The 20,129-nt window shown below is 35.4% G+C and overlaps 3 protein-coding genes across 7 annotated transcripts in view; 1 reads left to right on the top strand and 2 right to left on the bottom strand.

The window, feature by feature from the left end:
* Window positions 1–417: 417 nt before the first annotated feature.
* On the bottom strand, window positions 418–8,554 carry Gclm (Glutamate-cysteine ligase modifier subunit). The gene is made up of 6 exons (XM_034969942.2): window positions 8,075–8,554; window positions 6,137–6,413; window positions 3,915–4,061; window positions 2,302–2,418; window positions 1,398–1,583; window positions 418–597 (listed from the first exon to the last, which is right to left on the bottom strand). The coding sequence occupies exons 1-6, from the start codon at window positions 8,168–8,170 to the stop codon at window positions 437–439; spliced, it is 984 nt and encodes a 327-aa protein (XP_034825833.1). The 5' UTR covers window positions 8,171–8,554; the 3' UTR covers window positions 418–436.
* A 2,480-nt stretch (window positions 8,555–11,034) lies between these two features.
* LOC117983405 (transmembrane protein 14C) lies at window positions 11,035–15,599 on the top strand. Its single transcript, XM_034969944.2, has 4 exons — window positions 11,035–11,256; window positions 12,816–12,863; window positions 13,308–13,398; window positions 14,325–15,599. Exons 1-4 carry the CDS (start codon window positions 11,181–11,183, stop codon window positions 14,443–14,445), a joined length of 336 nt encoding a protein of 111 aa, XP_034825835.1. The 5' UTR covers window positions 11,035–11,180; the 3' UTR covers window positions 14,446–15,599.
* sona (sol narae) overlaps window positions 15,594–20,129 on the bottom strand; it is a 131,994-nt gene continuing 127,458 nt past the window's right edge. For 3 of the 5 annotated variants that reach the window (XM_034969939.2, XM_069499876.1, XM_034969937.2), the window contains 4 exons: window positions 19,472–19,586; window positions 18,721–18,836; window positions 17,671–18,326; window positions 15,594–17,111 (listed from right to left, as the gene is read on the bottom strand). In XM_034969939.2, the coding sequence (XP_034825830.1) occupies window positions 17,687–18,326; window positions 18,721–18,836; window positions 19,472–19,586 (871 nt within the window). In that variant the 3' untranslated portion in view covers window positions 15,594–17,111; window positions 17,671–17,686. The remainder of the gene's footprint in view (window positions 17,112–17,670; window positions 18,327–18,720; window positions 18,837–19,471; window positions 19,587–20,129) is intronic. The other 2 variants (XM_034969941.2, XM_069499877.1) reach the window with 2 other exon arrangements.

The raw sequence follows: 20,129 nt of genomic DNA, 5'->3' as shown, positions 1-20,129 counted from the left end.
CCTGTCGCGTACAATAGATAGGTATACACAGTTGTTTAGACAACTCCATGGCATGGCAATTCATGGCACCAACTTAAATATTTCCATAGCAAATATCTTATAATTAGCGTTATTATTATATTACCTAAACACAATCCAACGTCAATAACCATTTGCCTTATCTTGTATTTTTGTAATTTAGTATTTTTGAAACCAGCTATGTATAGCGTGCAAAATTCGGATCAATGTGCCACCTACGACGCGGCATTGACTACGAGTGGTCTATTTACGCGACGTTCATTGACCTCTAGCGTCAGTCAGATGTTTTTGTAAACTTTTAAAAAATCACATTATTTTTTGTGGTATCTTATCAGTAATCATCAGCACTGTCACCTGTCTTCGTTTTTTTATAGCGTTCTGGTTACATTTTTTTTAAAAATTAATTTATTGTATTGTGTCAATCTCCCTTGTTCCCTAGCGTAGCTTTACACACATATCCTTTGAGAGCTAACACCCCTCTGCACTTTATGTGAACCTGGTACCTCGCGCACCAGTCCAAGTTGTTACAACCGATGCCAGCGTCTGATAATGTTTTTACTGCTGCGAGTGAAAGAAGATCTGGAAAGAAGAAAAATCGATATTATTTTACGAATAAATTAATCGCCTTTCGGAATTCGGCAACTTTAGGTCAGTTTAGGGAAACATTTTAGCGTTTAAACTATAGTGAGTGATATATCCATTATAACTAAAGCGATTGAAATTAGCTATCACCTAAATTTCAATTGTGACACCCTCAGTGTGGAAACAGCTTCTTAACTCTAAGATGTCATCAGCTACAGGACAGGACACCATGGACTACGGTAACTGTGCCACCGTCGTGAGATAATCAGGAGCCATCTCCCCCCTTCCTCCTCACAGCGTGCCTTGCGGGTCTTGGGCTACAGCCCGTGTGGCTCGCAGTCTAATTCGCACCGCGTCTTTGAAAAAGGACCCGGACTTTTATTTAGGCAGCACGTTTTAGCGGGTAGTGCGATCGATAACTACGGCTACGATCGAATAGAATCAAATCAATCAAAAAGTCCCTTAGGGCCGACGCATACCCACGAAGAAGAGTAGTGGACCACAGCAGTCCACAGAGTAGTGGAGAAGATAGAGTCATTTTTATATTACAACTTAAACTCAGCTTTTACTTTGACATCCATCCATCCATCCATCAGCCTGTTTGCGTCCACTGCTGGACATAGGCCTTTCCAAGAGCGCGCCACCAAACACGGTCCTCCGCCTTCCTCATCCAACCGCTCCCCACCACCTTCTTCAGGTCATCGAACCTACCTACCACCGCTCCCCACCACCTACTTTGACATAATGGTTTGTATTAGGCTGAGGCTACGTGATGACGTCACGTGTTCAGTACTTACCAGGAGGATCCGCGTGCGTGAGTAACTGCACATCGTTGGCTTTGCAGAAGGCGTGTAGAGAGGGCGGTACGACGCAACACGAGGCAAGGTTTATTTGAGCTATCGTGGGCTTGACCAGCGCCCACGCATGGAGCTTCCTGAGACAACCACCTCCTACATCAGCTACGCCTAGTTGTTGGACGCGTCCTAGACAAAAACAAGTGTCAGGGCCTGTTTCACAACTTCCACATAAATTTTACCTAACGAATGACATTATGACAGTTTTTGTATTGGGAATCTGTCATAATGACAATCTGTTACGTAAAGTTTATATTGCCGTTGTGAAACAGGCATATTATTACGTGAAAAGGTTAGTTACTCAAGTTAGTTTTTACTCTATGTGGGTTGGATCCTTCTACAACAATGGCCAATTTATGGCAAAGCCGTCTAGACACAAAGCCAAAAACGCAAAATGCCAAAATTAAAATTGTGGCGTTTTGCGATATTAAAAGATTAACATCATCATCAATTGATAGACGTCCATTGCTGGACTTATTTATCTCTTGTAGGTTCCACACGCAACACTCTTGCGCCGCCTGAATCTAGCTGCTCCCTGCGACTCGTTTGATGTATATTCACCAAATGGAGGTCTCCCTACGCTGCCCTTTCCTGTGCAAGGTCACCATTCTTAAACCTTGGGAGTTGGGACTTCAACGTCTATCGCTTTTTCGAACTATGTGCTCTACCCATTACCACTTCAGTTTCGCAACCCGCGAGAAATTAACTTACGCAAAATACCAAACTATAGTACGCGACAGGTCGAGAATCGAGATACCAATCGAGGTATGAAAAGAAAAGAAGAAAGAAAGAAACAGTTCACCGACATAAACCAGTTAAAAAAATAAATATAAATATTTCCACCTACCCTCTTTAACATAATCCTCGAGCACCGCCCACAGCACCTTAATGCCGGGCAGTATCGCTTCACACTTCTTTGCGTCTGCTTCACTGTCCGCATCCACTTCTGTACTGGACATGCGTGCTGCGAACAAATCATTTACTATAGAAATAATAACCTGTAATCTTATTGATGTAATGTATTTTTATTTTGTCACATATTTTTGTAAATGTTGTGTTAACTTGAAAATGGCGACTACATTTAGTAAGTTATATTTTCAGAATAAGTATTTTTTTTAAATGTATTAGTGTAAGTAGCCGAAAGTTAACCTAATAAATAAAATAAAATAAAAATAAATATTAGATGTTTATTCAAATAAACTTTTACAAGTGCCTTTGAATCTCCACTGGTTCGAAATGCGCTTACTACCGAGAAGAACTAGCAAGAAACTCAGCGGTTGCTCTTTTATAATATTCAAAGTTATACCCAATGGAAATTGGTATTCGGACTTTTGGTCTAAAATGAAGAAGTATAGTCCGCAACAGGTCGAGATGGCAATCGGGGTATGAGGCGGGGGACATTCCCTTCCCAATTTCCATCTCGACCTGCAGGGTTAGCATGGGCGGGGATATAATTTTCTCCCCAGGGAAAGGATAAAATCTTTATCCCTCCGACAGCTTTATCCACTCTCCGAGCATGGGCTCACGGGTGGATATAATTATCCACAGTGAATAAAACGGGGGACTTTTTGGTTTTTGGATCTTTTCCTTTACCTTTATTGGGTTAATGGTAATTGGTATTTGGGACCTATGTTGGGTTTATGTTGGGGTTCCCAACCATATTCCAAACATAACCCAAACACAACCTAAACATAACACAAACACAACCCAAACATAACCCAAACACAACCCAAACATAACCTAAACCCATCAGGTACCGCGAGACATGTTTTGATTTTTTAAGTTCTATGAGAATAAACTTAAACCCACGTCTAATGTCGAGGATAAAATTGTCCCCGATTTAGGGATAAACTTCTCCTCTCCCCTGTTGCCGTGCTTTGAGAGGTGGACAAGTAAATTTTATCCCTCGTCAGTGGATATAATTGGGGGATAAAATTTTTGTCTCCTGCCCATGCTAGGGGGGCTGTCGCGGACTATTTCAGGATTTGTAAAAAATTTAATGGATTTTTTTTCATCTGTACCCTTATTATTAATGCGAAAGTGTGTTTGCTTGTTGGTTTGTCCTTCAATCACGTCGCAACGGTGCAACGGAATAACGTGATTTTTTGCATGGGGTTAGATAAAGACCTGGAGAGTGACATAGGCTACTTTTTATCCCGGAAAATCAAAGAGTTCCCACGGGATTTTTGAAAAACCTAATTCCACGCAGACTAAGTCGCGGGCATCAGCTAGTATTATAATAATTGCGAAAGTGTGTTTGTTTATTGGTTTGTCCTTCAATCACGTGATCAACCCAACGGATCTACGTGATTTTTTGCGGATATAGTTAAAGGTCTGGACCTTTGACAAATCGAAGTGCTCCCACAGGATTTTAAAAACTAAATCCACACGGATGAAGTGGAATCGGACGGCGGATCATCTAGTAATTATATAATTAAAAAATTCAAAGATACCACTTACCAACATTACTTCCTAGTGATATTGGGGATGCTTTGGAAAAATTATTCTTGAGAGTGGTGTCATCCCTGATCTCATCTCGGTGAAGTATGTCGGGGTTGTACGACAGGATTACATTCTCTATGTGCTCAGTTTGTAGGGCTGTGATTACTGAAACATGACAAATATAAATAAGTTAATACATACTTCCATACTCAATATTAGAAATGCGAAAATGTGCCTGTTTGTCTATTTGTCTTTTCATGACCAAACAGTAAAATGGATTTTAACGAAAATGGTACAGCGATAGCTTGCATCCCGGGGAATACTTTTTATCCTGAAAAATCAAATGTTTGTGTTTGTTTGTGTATGTGTAAGATAGTTTATCTCTATCATTAAAATAACTGCTTTAAAAGGTATTGTTTCAGATTTATTTTTATTTATAACAATCCTTTATATAGCATTTTATTTTTCAAGTATGTAGTTACTCATATTAATAAAATATTATAGTTATTGTGTCTTATCATTACCATACAATCTGAAGAATAAATAACAGGTATTAGTGATTGATTATCTCAATGATGCTTCAGTAAATCCAGTACTTCAGTGTTTGTTCAGTAAACAAGTATCCATTGTATATTTATACCTAGATCCATATTTCAATGCATACTATCACTACACATATTATAAATGCGAAAGTGTGTTTGTTTACTGGTTTATTGGTTTGTCCTTCACACGGCACAACAGAACAATTTGGTACGGAGATATCTTGCATCTCGGGGCGGACTACTACGGATAGGCTACATTTTGTCCTGGAAATTCATAAGTTTCCACAGGATTTTTAAAAACCTAAATCTACGCGGCCGAATCCGCGGGCATCAGCTAGTATCAGAATAAAATCAAGTAAGTAAGTATACTTGTACCTATGGATTATGCAGATCATCATGACATCAGCAGTAGTAATTGATGAGTCATAAGTGGTTATTATCATGGTGGTGTGAATATGACAGGACTATAAAGTTTATTTAGGTATAACATTCTAGCTTATGGCTGCGACTTCGTCCGCGCTTTTTAGGGTTCCGTACCTCAAAAGGAAAAACGGAACCCTTATAAGTCTAAGTCAAAGTCAAAGTCAAATGATTTATTCAAAATAGGTAATAAATTACTCTTATTGATTGTCTGGTATAGTGTTAGATTTGTAAGATATAGTGGTGATAATTATAACGCAAACTTAAAACTAAAGCTACGAGGGTTCCAAACGCGCCCAGGTCTGAGAAGAGCCCACAACAAACTCAGCCGGGTATTCTTTTTATTATTACCACTTTACAAAATTATTGAAACTTATTAGAACTATCACAAAGTCGTTAAGCAAATCATTCCCAAGCTTGCTTATCATTTAAATAATCCTTTACATTGTAATAGGATTTTTCAATTAGTTTACGTTTTATGAAAACTTTGAACTTGTTGAGAGACATCTCCAATATGTCTTCTGGAAGCTTATTATAGAAACGTATGGAATTACGAGCAAATGAATTGCTAACTTTACTGAGCCTAGAGGCGGGAATTACAAGTTTATTTTTATTTCTAGTATTTATATTATGACAGTCACTTTTTTTTTTAAATTTATTTATGTTTTTATGTACGTACAGTAAATTTTCAAAAATATATTGATTATGCACTGTCATAATTTTAACTTCCCTAAATTTAGTTCTCAGTGACTCTCGTGGCCCCATACTGTATATGGCTCGAACAGCCCTTTTCTGCAGCACAAAAATAGAATTAATATCAGCAGCATTACCCCATAATAATATACCATATGACATAATGCTGTGAAAGTAACTAAAATATACTAGTCTCGCAGTTTCTATGTCTGTCAACTGGCGAATCTTTTTTGATCACTTTCTTGTCTGTCTGTCTGTCAAGAAACCTACAGGGTACTTCTCGCTGACTTAGAATCATGAAATTTTTCAGGTAGGTAGGTCTTATAGCAGACATAAGGGGAATAATCTGAAAACTGTGAATTCAGGGTTACACCACACAAAAAAATTAAATTGTGGTCATGAACTAATAATTAGTATTTTCAATTTTCGAAGTAAGATAACTATATCAAGTGGGATATCATATGAAAGGGCTTTACCTGTGCATTCTAAAACATATTTTTATTTATTTTTATGCATCATAGTTTTTGAATTATCGTGCAAAATGTCGAAAAAATACACACACACACACACACACACATAACTCACCATTTTCCAAACATTCCTTCAAAGCTGTCGTACTGTCTTCATTTATGAATATTTTGACACCAATTTTCAGGTTCTTCCGTTCCTCCTCCGCCATTTTATTCTGGACATCATCATGTGGTCGCGTGATATTGACTACTGCCTCATTGGATGCTGCAGATGTTGACACCACCACATAGTCGGAATGTCGTGAAGATTCGGAATGTGCAGTACCGTTTGCTAAAGGGAATCCATTTTGAGTGCCCCATTCTGTTAGGGTTAGCTTGATGCTTTCCGATAGCTGAAATTTTTAAAGTTCAATTACTTAGTATAAACTAGGTGCCTGCCTGTTATTTTTGTTTTAATGTAAGATAAGGTAAATTCCATTCTTGTGCTAAAGCTGATACACAATAGAGCAGATATGGTCTTTTGAAACTGGCTACATCTCAGGCTGAGACTTATAGTATCACTAGATGGTGCCCGCGACTTTGTCCGCGTGGGCTTAGGCTTTTCCCAAAAATCCCATGAGAACTCTTTGATTCTCTGAGATAAAAAGCAAACTATGTAACAAATTTCATCAAAATCAGTTAAACTGTTGAGCTGTGAAGAGCTCACAGACAGACAGACAGACACACTTTCGCATTTATAATGTCTAGTAAAAAATGAAACTAATGGATATAAATCAGAGTTGTTTAGTTTGAGCCTTCCATAATTCCAGATGAATACTAAAGCAGTAATTATAGGATATAATGTCCAGGCGACAAACAAACATTGTTAAAAACAAAGATAAGACAATAACTGGAATATTGAACTAAGTTCAGAAATCAAGAGGTATATTATATCCATCGTAAGGCTATATCAACTCCCACAAGAGACTTGTTATGACAACAATGGTGTGTTAACATAAACTTACTTAAGTTACGTTAACTTGGTAAATCAAGTCAACTCTATATTCTAATTTTTAAGAGGAAAAATTATAGAAGACTAGTGTTTTAATTGTCATGATGAGTTGAGCACAGGTCTCTGGAGGGTTTCGGCCTCAGTCTGCCAGGCTGGCCTAGTGCCGATTGGCAGACTTCACACACCTTTGAGAACATTAAAGGTAACGCAGCTTTCCTCACTGTTTTTTTTTCACTGTCAAAGTAAGTGACATTTAATTCCTTAAAACAAAGAGGTGTGTCAGGATCAAACTCCTGACCCCGCGAATATATTCATTACTAAGTAATATTCACGAATCTATTCAATCCATACTAATATTATAAATGCGAAAGTGTGTCTGTCTGTCTGTCTGCTAGCTTTTCACTGCCCAACCGTTCAACCGATTTTGATGAAATTTGGTACAGAGTTAGCTTATATGGAGGGGAAGGACACAGGCTACTTTTTATCTCGGAAAATTAAAGAGTTCCCACAGGATTTCAAAAAACCTAAATCCACGCGGACGAAGTCGCGGGCATCATCTAGTACTAATATAAATTGCTGAATGAGTAAATACTAGACAACTGCACCAAATAAAATAGGTACAAGTTATGTGATTTAAATTTTTAGTTAAGTAATTAAGTAATTTAATTTTATGTAAGTATTTATTATAATTTTTCATATATAATAAGTATTCATATAAAATCCAAAGCCAATTCACCAATTATGATTGGCACAAAGTTAGGCCTAAAATAATGTGAACTTCAAGTTTAAATTACAATAGTGCTATTGATGGGTGTATGAGAAACATTATCTCTGGTGCCACCCCACATGGTGCTCCGCCTTCCTCATCATAATGAGAACCATGTGGGGTGGCACACTCACTCTCTCTCTCTCAGGAAGGGCTATGTCCAGCAGTAGACGCTGATTGATTGATTGATTTGTATATTGAATGAGATGCAACAATAAGACACTTGTTAGCACTATACATAATGAACATACAGCATTAATAAAACTTATATAAGTACTTAAGAAAAAATAACCAACCTCCTCTGTGACATTTTGACCAGCCTTCTTCTTTATATCTATAAGGTTCAACACATTTCCTGTGTTTATAGTCACTTTTGATGCACTTCGCAACATTGTGTAAGGATTCTCAAACTTTTTATACAATTTTTAAGTACAAGGTTGCCGGTTCTTTGGCCAGTAGGTGAAGTAAATAAGAGTTATTAGATAAACATTGATTTAGTTGCTAAAAGCGTTCGCTCACCACCGACAAGGATGATAAACTAAACTACTAAACTCCAGCGGCCTTGTGCAGTGAAAATTGTAATTCATGGTTAAATCAACAGAAATAAATGGTACAATGACGTACAAATATAAATTATGGCGAAATAGTTTAGCCCTACATTCTAGGATTATTTTTTTACTAAAGGCGTGTTTGGTTATTATTAATATTAGTTGTTTAAATTAATAACACTATCATTTGATAACATAGGTACATATAATTTAAATCAAAGAGTATATAATCACGACGAAAAAATAGGTTTAAAAACTACAATTCAAATGTCAAAGAACATCGGCGTGGGATTACCTGAATGTTTTAGGAAGCGTCTAGAAATGTGACCTATGCAAATCTTAGTAATTTAATTGGTTAGTTTTTATACAAAATTAGTTTTGTAAGACTTTATCGTAGATTAAATTATTAAATTAATAAATTATTGGGGCCGATTCGCTTTCACACAATCTCTAAACCTAAACTAAATTAACAGGTCTACATCTAGTGCTATCCTTTTCTGCAAGCAACATTATGAAAGGGATAGCAATAGATTTAGACGTATCATTATAGTTTAGTTTAGAGATTGTGTACAACGGAATTAGCCACATTATTTGATTAAATTCATATCCGGTGTTGGTTATAATGACAAAACATTACCAGAGTTGCCACTCTAGAAAAAGTTACCTTTAAAATAGGTATTTCGTTATTATTAAGTAATAAATAAAACTGTTTATAAATCAATGCTTACAAACTATATTTATTGTTGTGCTAACTATTACCCGCAGCTTCGCCCCCACGTGGCTCAAGGAAAGAATAATTATTGAGGGTTTGTTACAACAATTTTTGATGTAATAGTTGGTTTGTAATGGTTGGTTAATGGGAACAGTTTATTTGTCTGCGCTTAAACTTGCTTTACGGCTCTAGGCTCTAGTGTAACTATACTCATGCAAAAAATTACATCAATCCGTAGTTCCGTTTCGCATTTATAATATTATGGTTAGGTATATTCCGTAAATGCATCAACTTAATTTTACCAGAACATCTCTACACAATGTCCGATACAAAACTATAGTGCATACCTAGACTTGTTAGATACCAAACCATCGCACTTACATCCGCGCTTATTTACAGTAGGTACGCGGCAGAAAATAATGTACATCAACCTTTAGAATGAGATTTCGGTTTTGTAGAGCGTTGTTTCTGTCACTCATACCTATGTGACGTTTTGTCAGTCTTAACGACAGAGGCGATGCTCTACAAAACCGCTACCTCTTTCTAAAGGTCGATGTACATTATTTTCTGCCGCGTAGGTACTGTATATTAGTGTTGAGTTTACTGGACGTCTAAAAAGTTGAATATTTTCTTTTCTTTTTACTTATAGAGCATTATCCAAGAGCTATTAAACAACTTATATATTGTAAGTCGTAATTAAAATAAAATGAATGGCAACACTTATTGCCATTGCCATCTTGACAAAGTCTTGACAAGTATTTATAATCGCTGTTGTTTTAAATGAGGGTTTATATTAAAAGCAGAATAAATGAAAAAGGTTTTATATCTGATTTTTAATAGAAGAATAAAAACTTTTGATTTTTAATAGATTATTGGAATGTCATCTGAACATAGAGATAGCATATGCATCTGAATAAGATAAAACCTTAAAGGATAAAACATGGTAAAAATTGGGTTAAAAGGAATTTAAATACCCACAAATTAAATAACAACTTCAAGACTTGTATTTCAGTTGTATTCGCAGTTTTTTTCCAGTTTCTAGTTTATCGTTAGTTAATCACACGCTTCCTCTCTGATTATCTCGTGTGTTTTGGCTCTATCAAAATATGAGAGCCTTGCTCCGGTTGGTTGCATATTGCCTTTCTAGAAGAAGGAGGTAGTTACCAACTATCCGTAATTAATAGGGATCTTGGTTCCATTGTCAAATCGGAACTGTTTACGTGCATAACAACTAAACTATAATCACAGACTAGTACATCATGCTAAATACTGAAAAAGATCTTTTATAGACAATGCTAATGCCAATGGCATGTAAAGGACTATTGTTTAGTAGGTAAGTATCTTAGCTGTGCTCGTTTGCTACTCTTTGTGCGCATGCGCGTGATTCATGCATTTGCAGTTGCAAATGTCACTTGTCAGAGTCTCTGACTCACGAATTGGGCACACAACTCTTAAGTGTTTTGACTTGATAATATTAATGCATCAATCTTGCATATACTACCAACCAAAGAGTATGTAACCACTACGTTACTTTCATAATCTCAAAATATAAAAATATTAATATCTTTTTTTGGATGAATCCTGAAATGAAAAATCTTTGTGATTATGTTTAAGTAATGGACCCCCTCTGGTATTAATATTTTTTCCTACATAGACGCATTCAAGGTAAAATTTTGTTTGAAGCTCGCCTTTGTTCTTTGACAGGCTAATTTCACAGTCATTAACTGACAAATTATTTGTACGTCTGTCGTTTTTCACGTGTTTGTCAAACAAGTTTGCGTGCTTGTCAAACAAACTACGTGTTTGGCACATGTTTGGCGCCATGTGTTTGGCCCTGAGGGCCGGCTTGGCCATGTAAGGGCCATGTGGTCTATAGAGTACCTATTTAAATATCTCTATGTGCCTATGGTATGGTGCTGCGTTGTATTGTTGCAGAGCTTTGATGAAATGCAGAGACATGCTATTCTGTCACTGTCAACAAGACGTGTCAACTGTCAACCATAGTAGCTGTCAAGTAATAAAATAAGCAAAAAAAAATACAACATTTTGTCGTGCTTTTCGTTCAAATCCGTATTCCGTAATTTTGTGCAATTTAATTTTTTATTTATTACCTTTCCTCTTAGTAAAAGAAAAGAAACCAAAATGGGAGTAGATATTTTAAGTTTCGCTTATGCCGCTACTGTAGCTGCCGGTGGTATTATGGGCTACGCTAAAGCAGGTTAGTATAATATTTTGAACTCTAGTTTTGCGAAAACAATACCTACAATGTACATTGCAAATTGTTAAAATATTTGTTTAATACTCAAGTATGTGTTGTTTTATAAATTACATAATTCAACATAGTAAGTAGATAGACGTGTCTCATTAACTACTTTTATATCTTTTTTTTAAATGGGTAGATAAGATAGTAGGTAGGTACCAAATTGTACAATCATGCACAACAGAGGAAGGAATAATCTAGAATTTTCATTCAATAAAAAAACAAAAAACATACTTAGTTTAAAAATTCTTAGCTGACTGACAGATAATCTTCTTCCTTACCTCCACTACGTGGGGTCGGCACAGCATGTTCTTTTTCTTCCACTCACTTTGGTCATCCATCAACTTTATTATCAACACTTTTTAGCTGACTGACAGACAATGCACAGTTAAACTGGTGGTGCTAGAAGCATGTAATCAATAGGAGTTTCAAATATACATATTATATATTATAATGTAGGTGAACACTAAGAATGGATTATTGAAAACTCCTCCCATAAAGGTGTACAGTAAAGGTGGTGGGAAATCCTATCAGGTATGTCATGGCAACTTGCAAATTATTCAGTATGCAGCAGTGTATAGGTAGTTGATAGATATTAATATATGAATATGAATATTGTGGCTATACGTTTTTCTCACAAATGAAAATTTACTGTGCGAGCAATCCATTTTTATGGTCAAATAGAATACAGCAAAAAAACATGAGGTGTATTATCAACCACTGAATCAAAGCAAATTTTGGTTTGGTTTTTTAAATTATTATTTTCCTATCGCCTCAGAGAATGTTCTAACTTCAAAGTCATGTCTTATGGTGCTCCAGTAGGTGTTTTAAATATTTTTCTCAATTATTAATATCAAATTTAACATAGCTATGTATTCATCACCATCATCATCATGATCAACCCACCGGCTCACTACAGAGCATGGGTTTCCTTGCAGAGTGAGAAGGGTGTTGGCCATAGTCTACCACCTTTGAGAACATTATAAAGCTATGCTATAATATGCTGGTTTCCTTACCATGTTTTCTTTTGTCATTAAAGCAATTGCACATAACTCTGAAAAGTTAGAGGTGTGTGCCAGGGATCAAACTCCCAATCCCCGATTAGGAGGCCGATGTCCTAACCACTAGGCTATCACAGCTTCGTTCGTAACTACGTCTGTACATATAGTATGCAATAGGTTGAAAACACCCCGCAACCCGGCGCCGGCGGCCCCTGCGCTAACCCGGGGCGGCGAGCGGAGATGACGTGTGCGGGGTGTCCCCCTGCCTCATACCCCGATTGCCACTTCAACCTGTCGCAGACCATACAATATAACATCTTATTATACTGTAGATAACGGGTACAACAACGATTAATTTGGCGATTTTATTTCGCACGGGTCCTGGGTCAAAATATCGACAGATAAAATCGCTAAATTAATTGTGGTATGTACCCGTTATCTACAGTATAATATGTCGTTAAACACGAAATAATCATCATATACTTACTAATTACTTAATTTTTTTTAATTTTCCAGGTTCAATTCCATCATTGGGTGCTGGACTAATTTTTGGATCAATATTGGGTAAGCGACTAAGCACTAAACATTCCAAGCAAAACAGCCTAAAAATGTGCTAAGTTAAGTCCAATATATGTGAGAGACAAATGGTACAATCACAGTAAAGTTTCAACAGCTTCCACTCAGTTTTTATGCTAATCCACTTTGTGCGCTATAAGTCCCGCAAATTGCTGATGCGCGTGGCCGCAATTTTAGTGACGTCAGCACTAGACTGAAGTTTCGCGCTGATGTTATATTTTCATTTCGGCTGACGTCAAAATGATGTCATTTTGATAATGAGATATTGTTCCAGCGCAATAGCAATTTGCGGGACTTATAGCTTCACAATTACAATCTCGAAAAAAAGGTCTGTGAATGGTTTTTGCTTTTACTGGGTATAAGTATTCATTGACAGAAAATACTCTGACCAAAATCTACGAAGATATCAAATCCTATATTATCTCTTTGCAGGTATAGGGGCATACCAGCTCAGCCAGGATCCATCAAACTATACATTAATGTTGGGCACTACAACTACTCTTGGTGGACTTATGGGATACAGGTGGCTTTTAAATCTATATAATAATAAAAATGGAAAGACAGACTTACGGCGGTTACGCACTCATCCGATCCGAATCCGTGAAAATACGGATATGAAAAATATCTACGACATGTCATAAGACTCATAAGCTACCATACAAAACAAAAAGAAACGTATTTTCACGAACTTGGACTGCGTAAACGCCGTACTTAGGTTTTTTTAGTTAATTCTTAAGCAACATAATATGTTTATTGCCAGAGTCAACAACTTTAATTAGATTCTGAGTCCTGATCTACTTAGTTGTAGTTGTGTGCTCCCACTCGCATAGTCAGTCAGCCTTTGCCTAAACTTCACAACACTGACCTCTACTAGCACAAGTATGCTGGACTTGCGATTGCCGTCCTGTTTTTGAGGCCACTTGATTTTAGCCATTTTGGTGCTGATAGCAGCAGTGAGCGTCATGTAAGCGTACTCGGAACTAAATGTTATATTACGCATAAAATTTAACTCCTTAAGCGCCATTTTTACTTTTTGTATCAAAAGTACGATTTTAGTATATAGATAAAAATAAGGATTTTTAAGGTGAACCGTACTATTGACATGACAGGTAACCTATAGAGTTAAAATGGCGCGTGAGGAGTCATTTTTACGGACTATAATTTAGCCATTGCGAACACGTGCGAACTGAGTCAAATCATTTTTATCGGACCTCTCGCTCATACTTATGGAACTGGAATCTGATGCTCTGGTGTTGTGTGTAGCAGTAAGAAAAAGATTTGTCGATAGTTGATATAGTCCTGCAAATTGCATGCAGCATTGAGGTTATGCTACTCCAGCTGCTTGCGTCCGGACAGCATCAATTTATCGATCATGACTTCTGCAGCATTCTCATAACCTGTCTCACCTCATAACTCTCATATGATGGTAATGATCTATGAAATTTCCAGGTATTACAATGGAAGGAAGTTCATGCCAGCCGGTCTAGTATTCTGTCTATCAATTGGAATGATTGCAAGATTATTGGTTAAAAATGTCAATGCAAGTCCTATGTCAGTGAAATCTAACTAATTTTGCTCTACTAAGTGCTAAACCATTGGGGGCGTCCATAAATTACGTGAGGTGTTTTTTGATTTTTCTGTCCCTCCCTCCACCCCTGCTGAGATGTCGTAAGATTTTATCCTACCCCCTCCCCCATCCCCCAATCACACGTGAGATTTTTCAAAATGTGGGTTTCTTACGTAAACGCGTTGGATTGTTAATTGTTATTGTAAAAAGAAAAAAAATTTGCTTCGTGCTTTTATTTACGACTAGTTAAGACTAGTAATCAATATTGCTGAGAGTTACAAGTGTAATAAAAATTTAACAATATCGTATTACGATTACGCTTAAGATTAAATCTTAAGCATGTACAATCTGGATTAAATGGACCAGAATAGAATAGTTTTTTTTTTTGTTTCAATCAGAAAAAAAAATTGCGTGATATTTACCGAGACCCCCCCTCTCTCCAACGTAAGAATAGATGAGATTTGACTCGACCCCCTCCCCCTCTTAAACATCTCACGTAATTTATGGATGCCCCCTTGTTTCTAATAGTTTTAGAACTTTTTCTCTCTGTGCACAGCTGGCACACCTAAAAGCCAATAATTGGGAATTGAATTGAATAGAAGTTTTTCCTACTCAATATTATTATGTTGGTGTCTTTAAAAGTGTTATATGATTTACAAAACTGCAGACCAATTTATAGCAATCGTAAGGTATGTTTTTTCTGTATGTGAATATGTTAAAATGGGTTTCTATAAAAAAAAAAGTCTTAAATACTTACACACTGAAATGTACCGATTCTATTGATGGGTATAATATTTATGCTCTCAGCCTTGTTTTTATGATCGTTTAACCTATTTTAAGAACAAAGTTGTATGCAGGTATATTGTTATTGTTGAAATAGGTACATGCCATTAAAAAACGAAACGCAACGAAACAGAGGTAATCATCCTGTTTCACTTACACACTATTCATATATTATTATATACTGTGTAAGTGAGATTGAATAGTTAACGACGCTCTTTTCGAATCGTTTTTTATTGGCATGCGTTATGATATTATTACTGGAATAATAATTTGTTTTCAGTTAATATTTACTATGTTTTAAATGTTGTATATTTATGTTGATGTAAAAAATATAGGTGGCGGGTTTTTGTGGGTAATAAAACTCAAAATTCATATTGGTTCTTTTATATTTTTTTCTTAAAATTTAGACGATTTAGGGGAAACTTAAAAGTTGGTTCATACATAAATAATTGGCATAGAATAAATAATTATACAAAAGGCAAGTGATGTCATTGTTGGAAGCTCGCTGCATTTTCCTATTTTATTAAACTATAAACTGCCAAAATACTACTTTAATTTTTTTAATCTATGGTAACTTTAAGAATTACACGACTATGTCACATAAATAAAAGAAATAAAAACAGACTTATACTATAACAAGTTTAAAATTTGTTTTTTCACAAGTATTTGCTATATAAAACAAAAAGAGAAAGTAACTTAAACTATGTTGTAAAAATAAATTATGGAAACAAATATATAAAAATATAGTAATTCACATCACTATAAGTGACTACCAATACCCACAAGCCCATAATCGTTTACATTTGGATACCTAAGCTTTTTCTCTGGCACTGAACTTAGGTAGAGAAGTTTTCTTTCTTTAAAGGCCATGATAGGTATCCCAAATATACGAAGTGCAAGCGTTGCTAACGCCCGGTTGGTCAATAGGGTTATATTTCAGTCAAAAAAGCAATCCACATTTCTAATGACTTTAAAACTTAGTAGTCACTTAAGACGCGTGTATATATATATTTGTTTGTGTAATTTATCTCCTTTTTATTCGACTCATCAAAAGATGCGAACCAGTCGCTGGAAGAACATGAAGAACAAAAAGAAAGCAACAATAAAAATAAACATAGTTTTTGTGATGCCTAAACAGGCGAGAGTATTATCATAAAATGTGTAAAATTGAGTAAATAAAATTAAACTTCAAGTCAAAATAATTGCGTATTTGGACTTCTTTTGTCCAGCGTAAGCCTTAATTTTATACTTTTCTTAATATTTATAAAAAGGCACTTCGTGGCAGTTTTTTGTTTGTAACCTTAAACAATTCTATTTTTTACAACAGCTTACAAAAATATAGTCTAAGAAAATATTTCTACAGTAGTTCCAAAACCATATGGAGAATCATTACTCTCATTTTGATCGGTTTTGTTCATAATATACAGATTATAATAATGTACTTAAGAGTTCATTAAACGTAACACAATCACATTGTAATATCACTCACAAAACTATGTCTGACACTAAAACTATGTCTGACACTAAGTCCTGTCTTCAGACATATTTTATTCACACTCGTGCGTCACACTCCTTTGATTACCCGCAGAATATTGAATATTACCTCAATTAATTATTGAAAATTCAATTTTAAATATAAATCAGTTTAGTATATTTGTATATTCAATATAATATTTAATATCACAATATTAGAGTATTACCGAGGTAATATTCATATTAGGCATGTGCGCACGTTTCACAGTCGGAAATGTATGTATTCTTAAGGCTGGATCGGGGACTGCCTGGATAAAAACTCTCCAGGCTTTAGTTGGTACAGTTGTACCAGTCTCTACGTCCAGCAAAGCAGTCTTCAGTGTTTTGTCCGCTCGATTTGCTAGTGGCGGCTACTGTAAAGTAAAAAGTTGTTATATAAATGTAAATTCAATTAGATTGAAATTTTCATTAGATACATTAGAATCTTTTCAAGCTGTCTAACTAAATATGTGTTACGGAGAATTCTAAAAGCCAATTAAAGGATTGCTCATGCTATATCTACGAAATTATATATTCTACTTTGAAAGTAATTCATATATTGGGCTATTATAAATATGTAAATTATGTACATTAACTAATGAACAGCTTGAGTAGGTAGTATGTTTGAAATAATTATGAAATATTGAGTAAAAATGTTTTGAGAATGGCTATGACGTATGTTTTGTAAATTTATGTATGTACACAGAAATTATAATTATATACAAAATTTTGATTGCATGCTATATTTTATAAACTATACTATATAATAATATTCGTGACTGTTTATAATCATTCGATGCAGTGACTAGTATATGGCTGAAAATAATATATATGACGTAAGTGATTATTGTGATATTTTTAAGATGTAGAAGACCATGAGGCGGCGAAGAAGAAAATGACATCAGTATGGTCCAAATCTGTTGATAGCCTTACCAATATTTTGGCACTTCTATGTTCTTATAATCTCCCCTGACGTCAAATTCCTTTGATAAGAGAAGGCTAATCTCGCTGGTTCAATTTGAACTTGCTGAGAATTCGCATCAGGTCTAATCGAGTTGTCCAAAGATTTTCCTTCTGAATAATACGTTCCTATTTTGAAGACAGGTTTTATTCCTTTACCTAAGAAAGGGCTTTTGGTTGTACCCCGCCCAAAGTAGCTATCCAAATCATCTTTGCTAAGAAAACCTCGTTTGGGTGTATCTGATTTTGTGGGTTTGGTACTGTAACTGTATTCTTTGAAATCGTATGGATTCTTTGTAGATGTGACAGAGTACTTATTTATCGATGGTGGATATGTACTAGACGGTTTAGTCGCCTCTGTTGATTTCTCTGTGTTCTTAGTTGAGGGTTTCGTTGAACCATAGTGGAAATATTTGAATGGATTCACTGTTGTCCTTATAGTCGTAGTTTTTGTTGGTGTCATCGTAGTTGTCGTTGTTGTGATTGGTTGTGGTGTCGTTGTTGTCGTGGTAGTAGTCGTTGACGTGTATTCCGATTTTGTACTCTTTTGGTAATATGAATTGTATTTATGCTTATATGGTCCTGGCGCTTCCGTGATAGGTACGTATGGCTGAGTTGTGGCTTCTTTACTGTATACGTATTCATAAAACAATATGTTAGTACACAGGATACGTTTATTGGATATCTACATAAATTATCATCATCGAAGAGATTATTGCTCATTTCGTTGTGGCACAATTAAGTGTGATGTTTTGTTTGTAAAATTATTAAAAGTTAAGTACATATTGGAATAGCTGTAAATGTCTAACATTCGTGGTTCTCCTGCTGTTTAGGTATCTACTAAATTATAATTTTGTATGTACGTATTTGTTTTGTAATTTTTATCTATGCTCTCTAATGCAAAGTACTTACTAGACAAAAATATTTTTTAAATGTTTCTATAACATCTATAAATTTTGCAATAAGTAAAGTTGCAATAGTTTTATTACTATTTAAAATCAATATTACTGCTTTAATACAGACCTCGTTATGTTTCCGTAAAATGGACTAGTCTCAGGTCGCACGTAGCTTGGCGTATGCTGCGAGTAGTCTGGTATAATATTCTCGTGTTCCGTTATACATCGCCCGTTTATACAATACTGAAAAATATAATCATAATATGAAACATTTGATATGTCTAGTAATAAAAACGGAAAATTTAGGATTTTATTTGTTCAATTTCAGTATTATTAAGTTTTTTACTGTAATCATCAAAGTAGTTTATTTATTTTAAGACCAACAGATTTATCTTTTGAATAAAAAGGTTTCAGATACATTGGTTACACGTACGCAACGTATGCAACGATAAATGTGTTCTTTTTATAGCAATATCTTTCATATACATTGGTATTCTGTATATACATATACTAATATACTATTATTATAAACCCATACTAAAACATATTATAAATGTGAAAGTGTGTGTGTCCGTCTGTTTTTACCCTTTTTATGGTCAATCTGCTTATCTGATTTTGATGAAATTTGGTACAGCATTTGGTTGGATTTTGCATCCCGGAGACGGACATAATTGCTATTTTTTATCCCGGGAAATCAAATAGGTACTCACTAGTTTTTCAAAAACCTAAATCCACGCGGACAAAGTCGCGGGCTTCACCCAGTTTTCATATATTTACCTACTTAGTAGTCAAGACTCCCGCTGCTAGTGCCATAATGTGTGGCATAGGTACAATGGTGCCATGGAGTTAGTATGTGTTTGTCTTTTTATCGTACTTACCTGACCATCGCCACAAGGTGAACCCTCTGCCGCGGGTCTGTAAGCAACGCAGTATCCGCTTGCTGCATCGAAGCAGAAAAGTTGGGCACAGACCCGCTCGTCTTTGAAACACGCGCTGGAATTTAATATTTAAATGGTTAAATATTTTCTGTATAAAGCAGCTCGAAATTTAAAGTAAACTACATTGGATTATCGTTGATTTATGTGTAGAGTTACAAAGTAAACAATAGCTATTTTAAAATAGGATCAATCAAATCAAGAACGGCAGTTGATTACCGTAAGAATAGTAGTTGATTACCATTTGCATATTGACTGAAAATACAGAAATACTGAAAAATTCGCTAAATCATAAGAAATATTAATAACTAGCTGAGCTGACCCGGCGAACTTCGTACCTAACAGTCGATTCAAATTTTTTAAATTTTTTTCTCCGTAAGAACCATCCCCGTACTTCAAGGAATAGTATAAAAAATAATTAGCGAAATCGGTTCAGCTGTTCTCGAGATTTGCGATCAGCAACACATTTAGCGATTCATTTTTATATATAGAGATTATTATGTTAAAGAGATAATAATTATTGTAAAATAAATTGAATAATACCTTTTACTAGTTCCAAAACAACATCTCTCCGGACGAGTAAATTATACATGGTATTGAT

Source organism: Maniola hyperantus, chromosome 7 (genome assembly GCF_902806685.2).
Source record: "Maniola hyperantus chromosome 7, iAphHyp1.2, whole genome shotgun sequence".
NCBI classification, from domain to species: Eukaryota; Metazoa; Arthropoda; class Insecta; order Lepidoptera; family Nymphalidae; genus Maniola; species Maniola hyperantus.
Note: the sequence above shows the minus strand (reverse complement) of the source record. Positions and strands in the feature narration are given on the sequence as shown.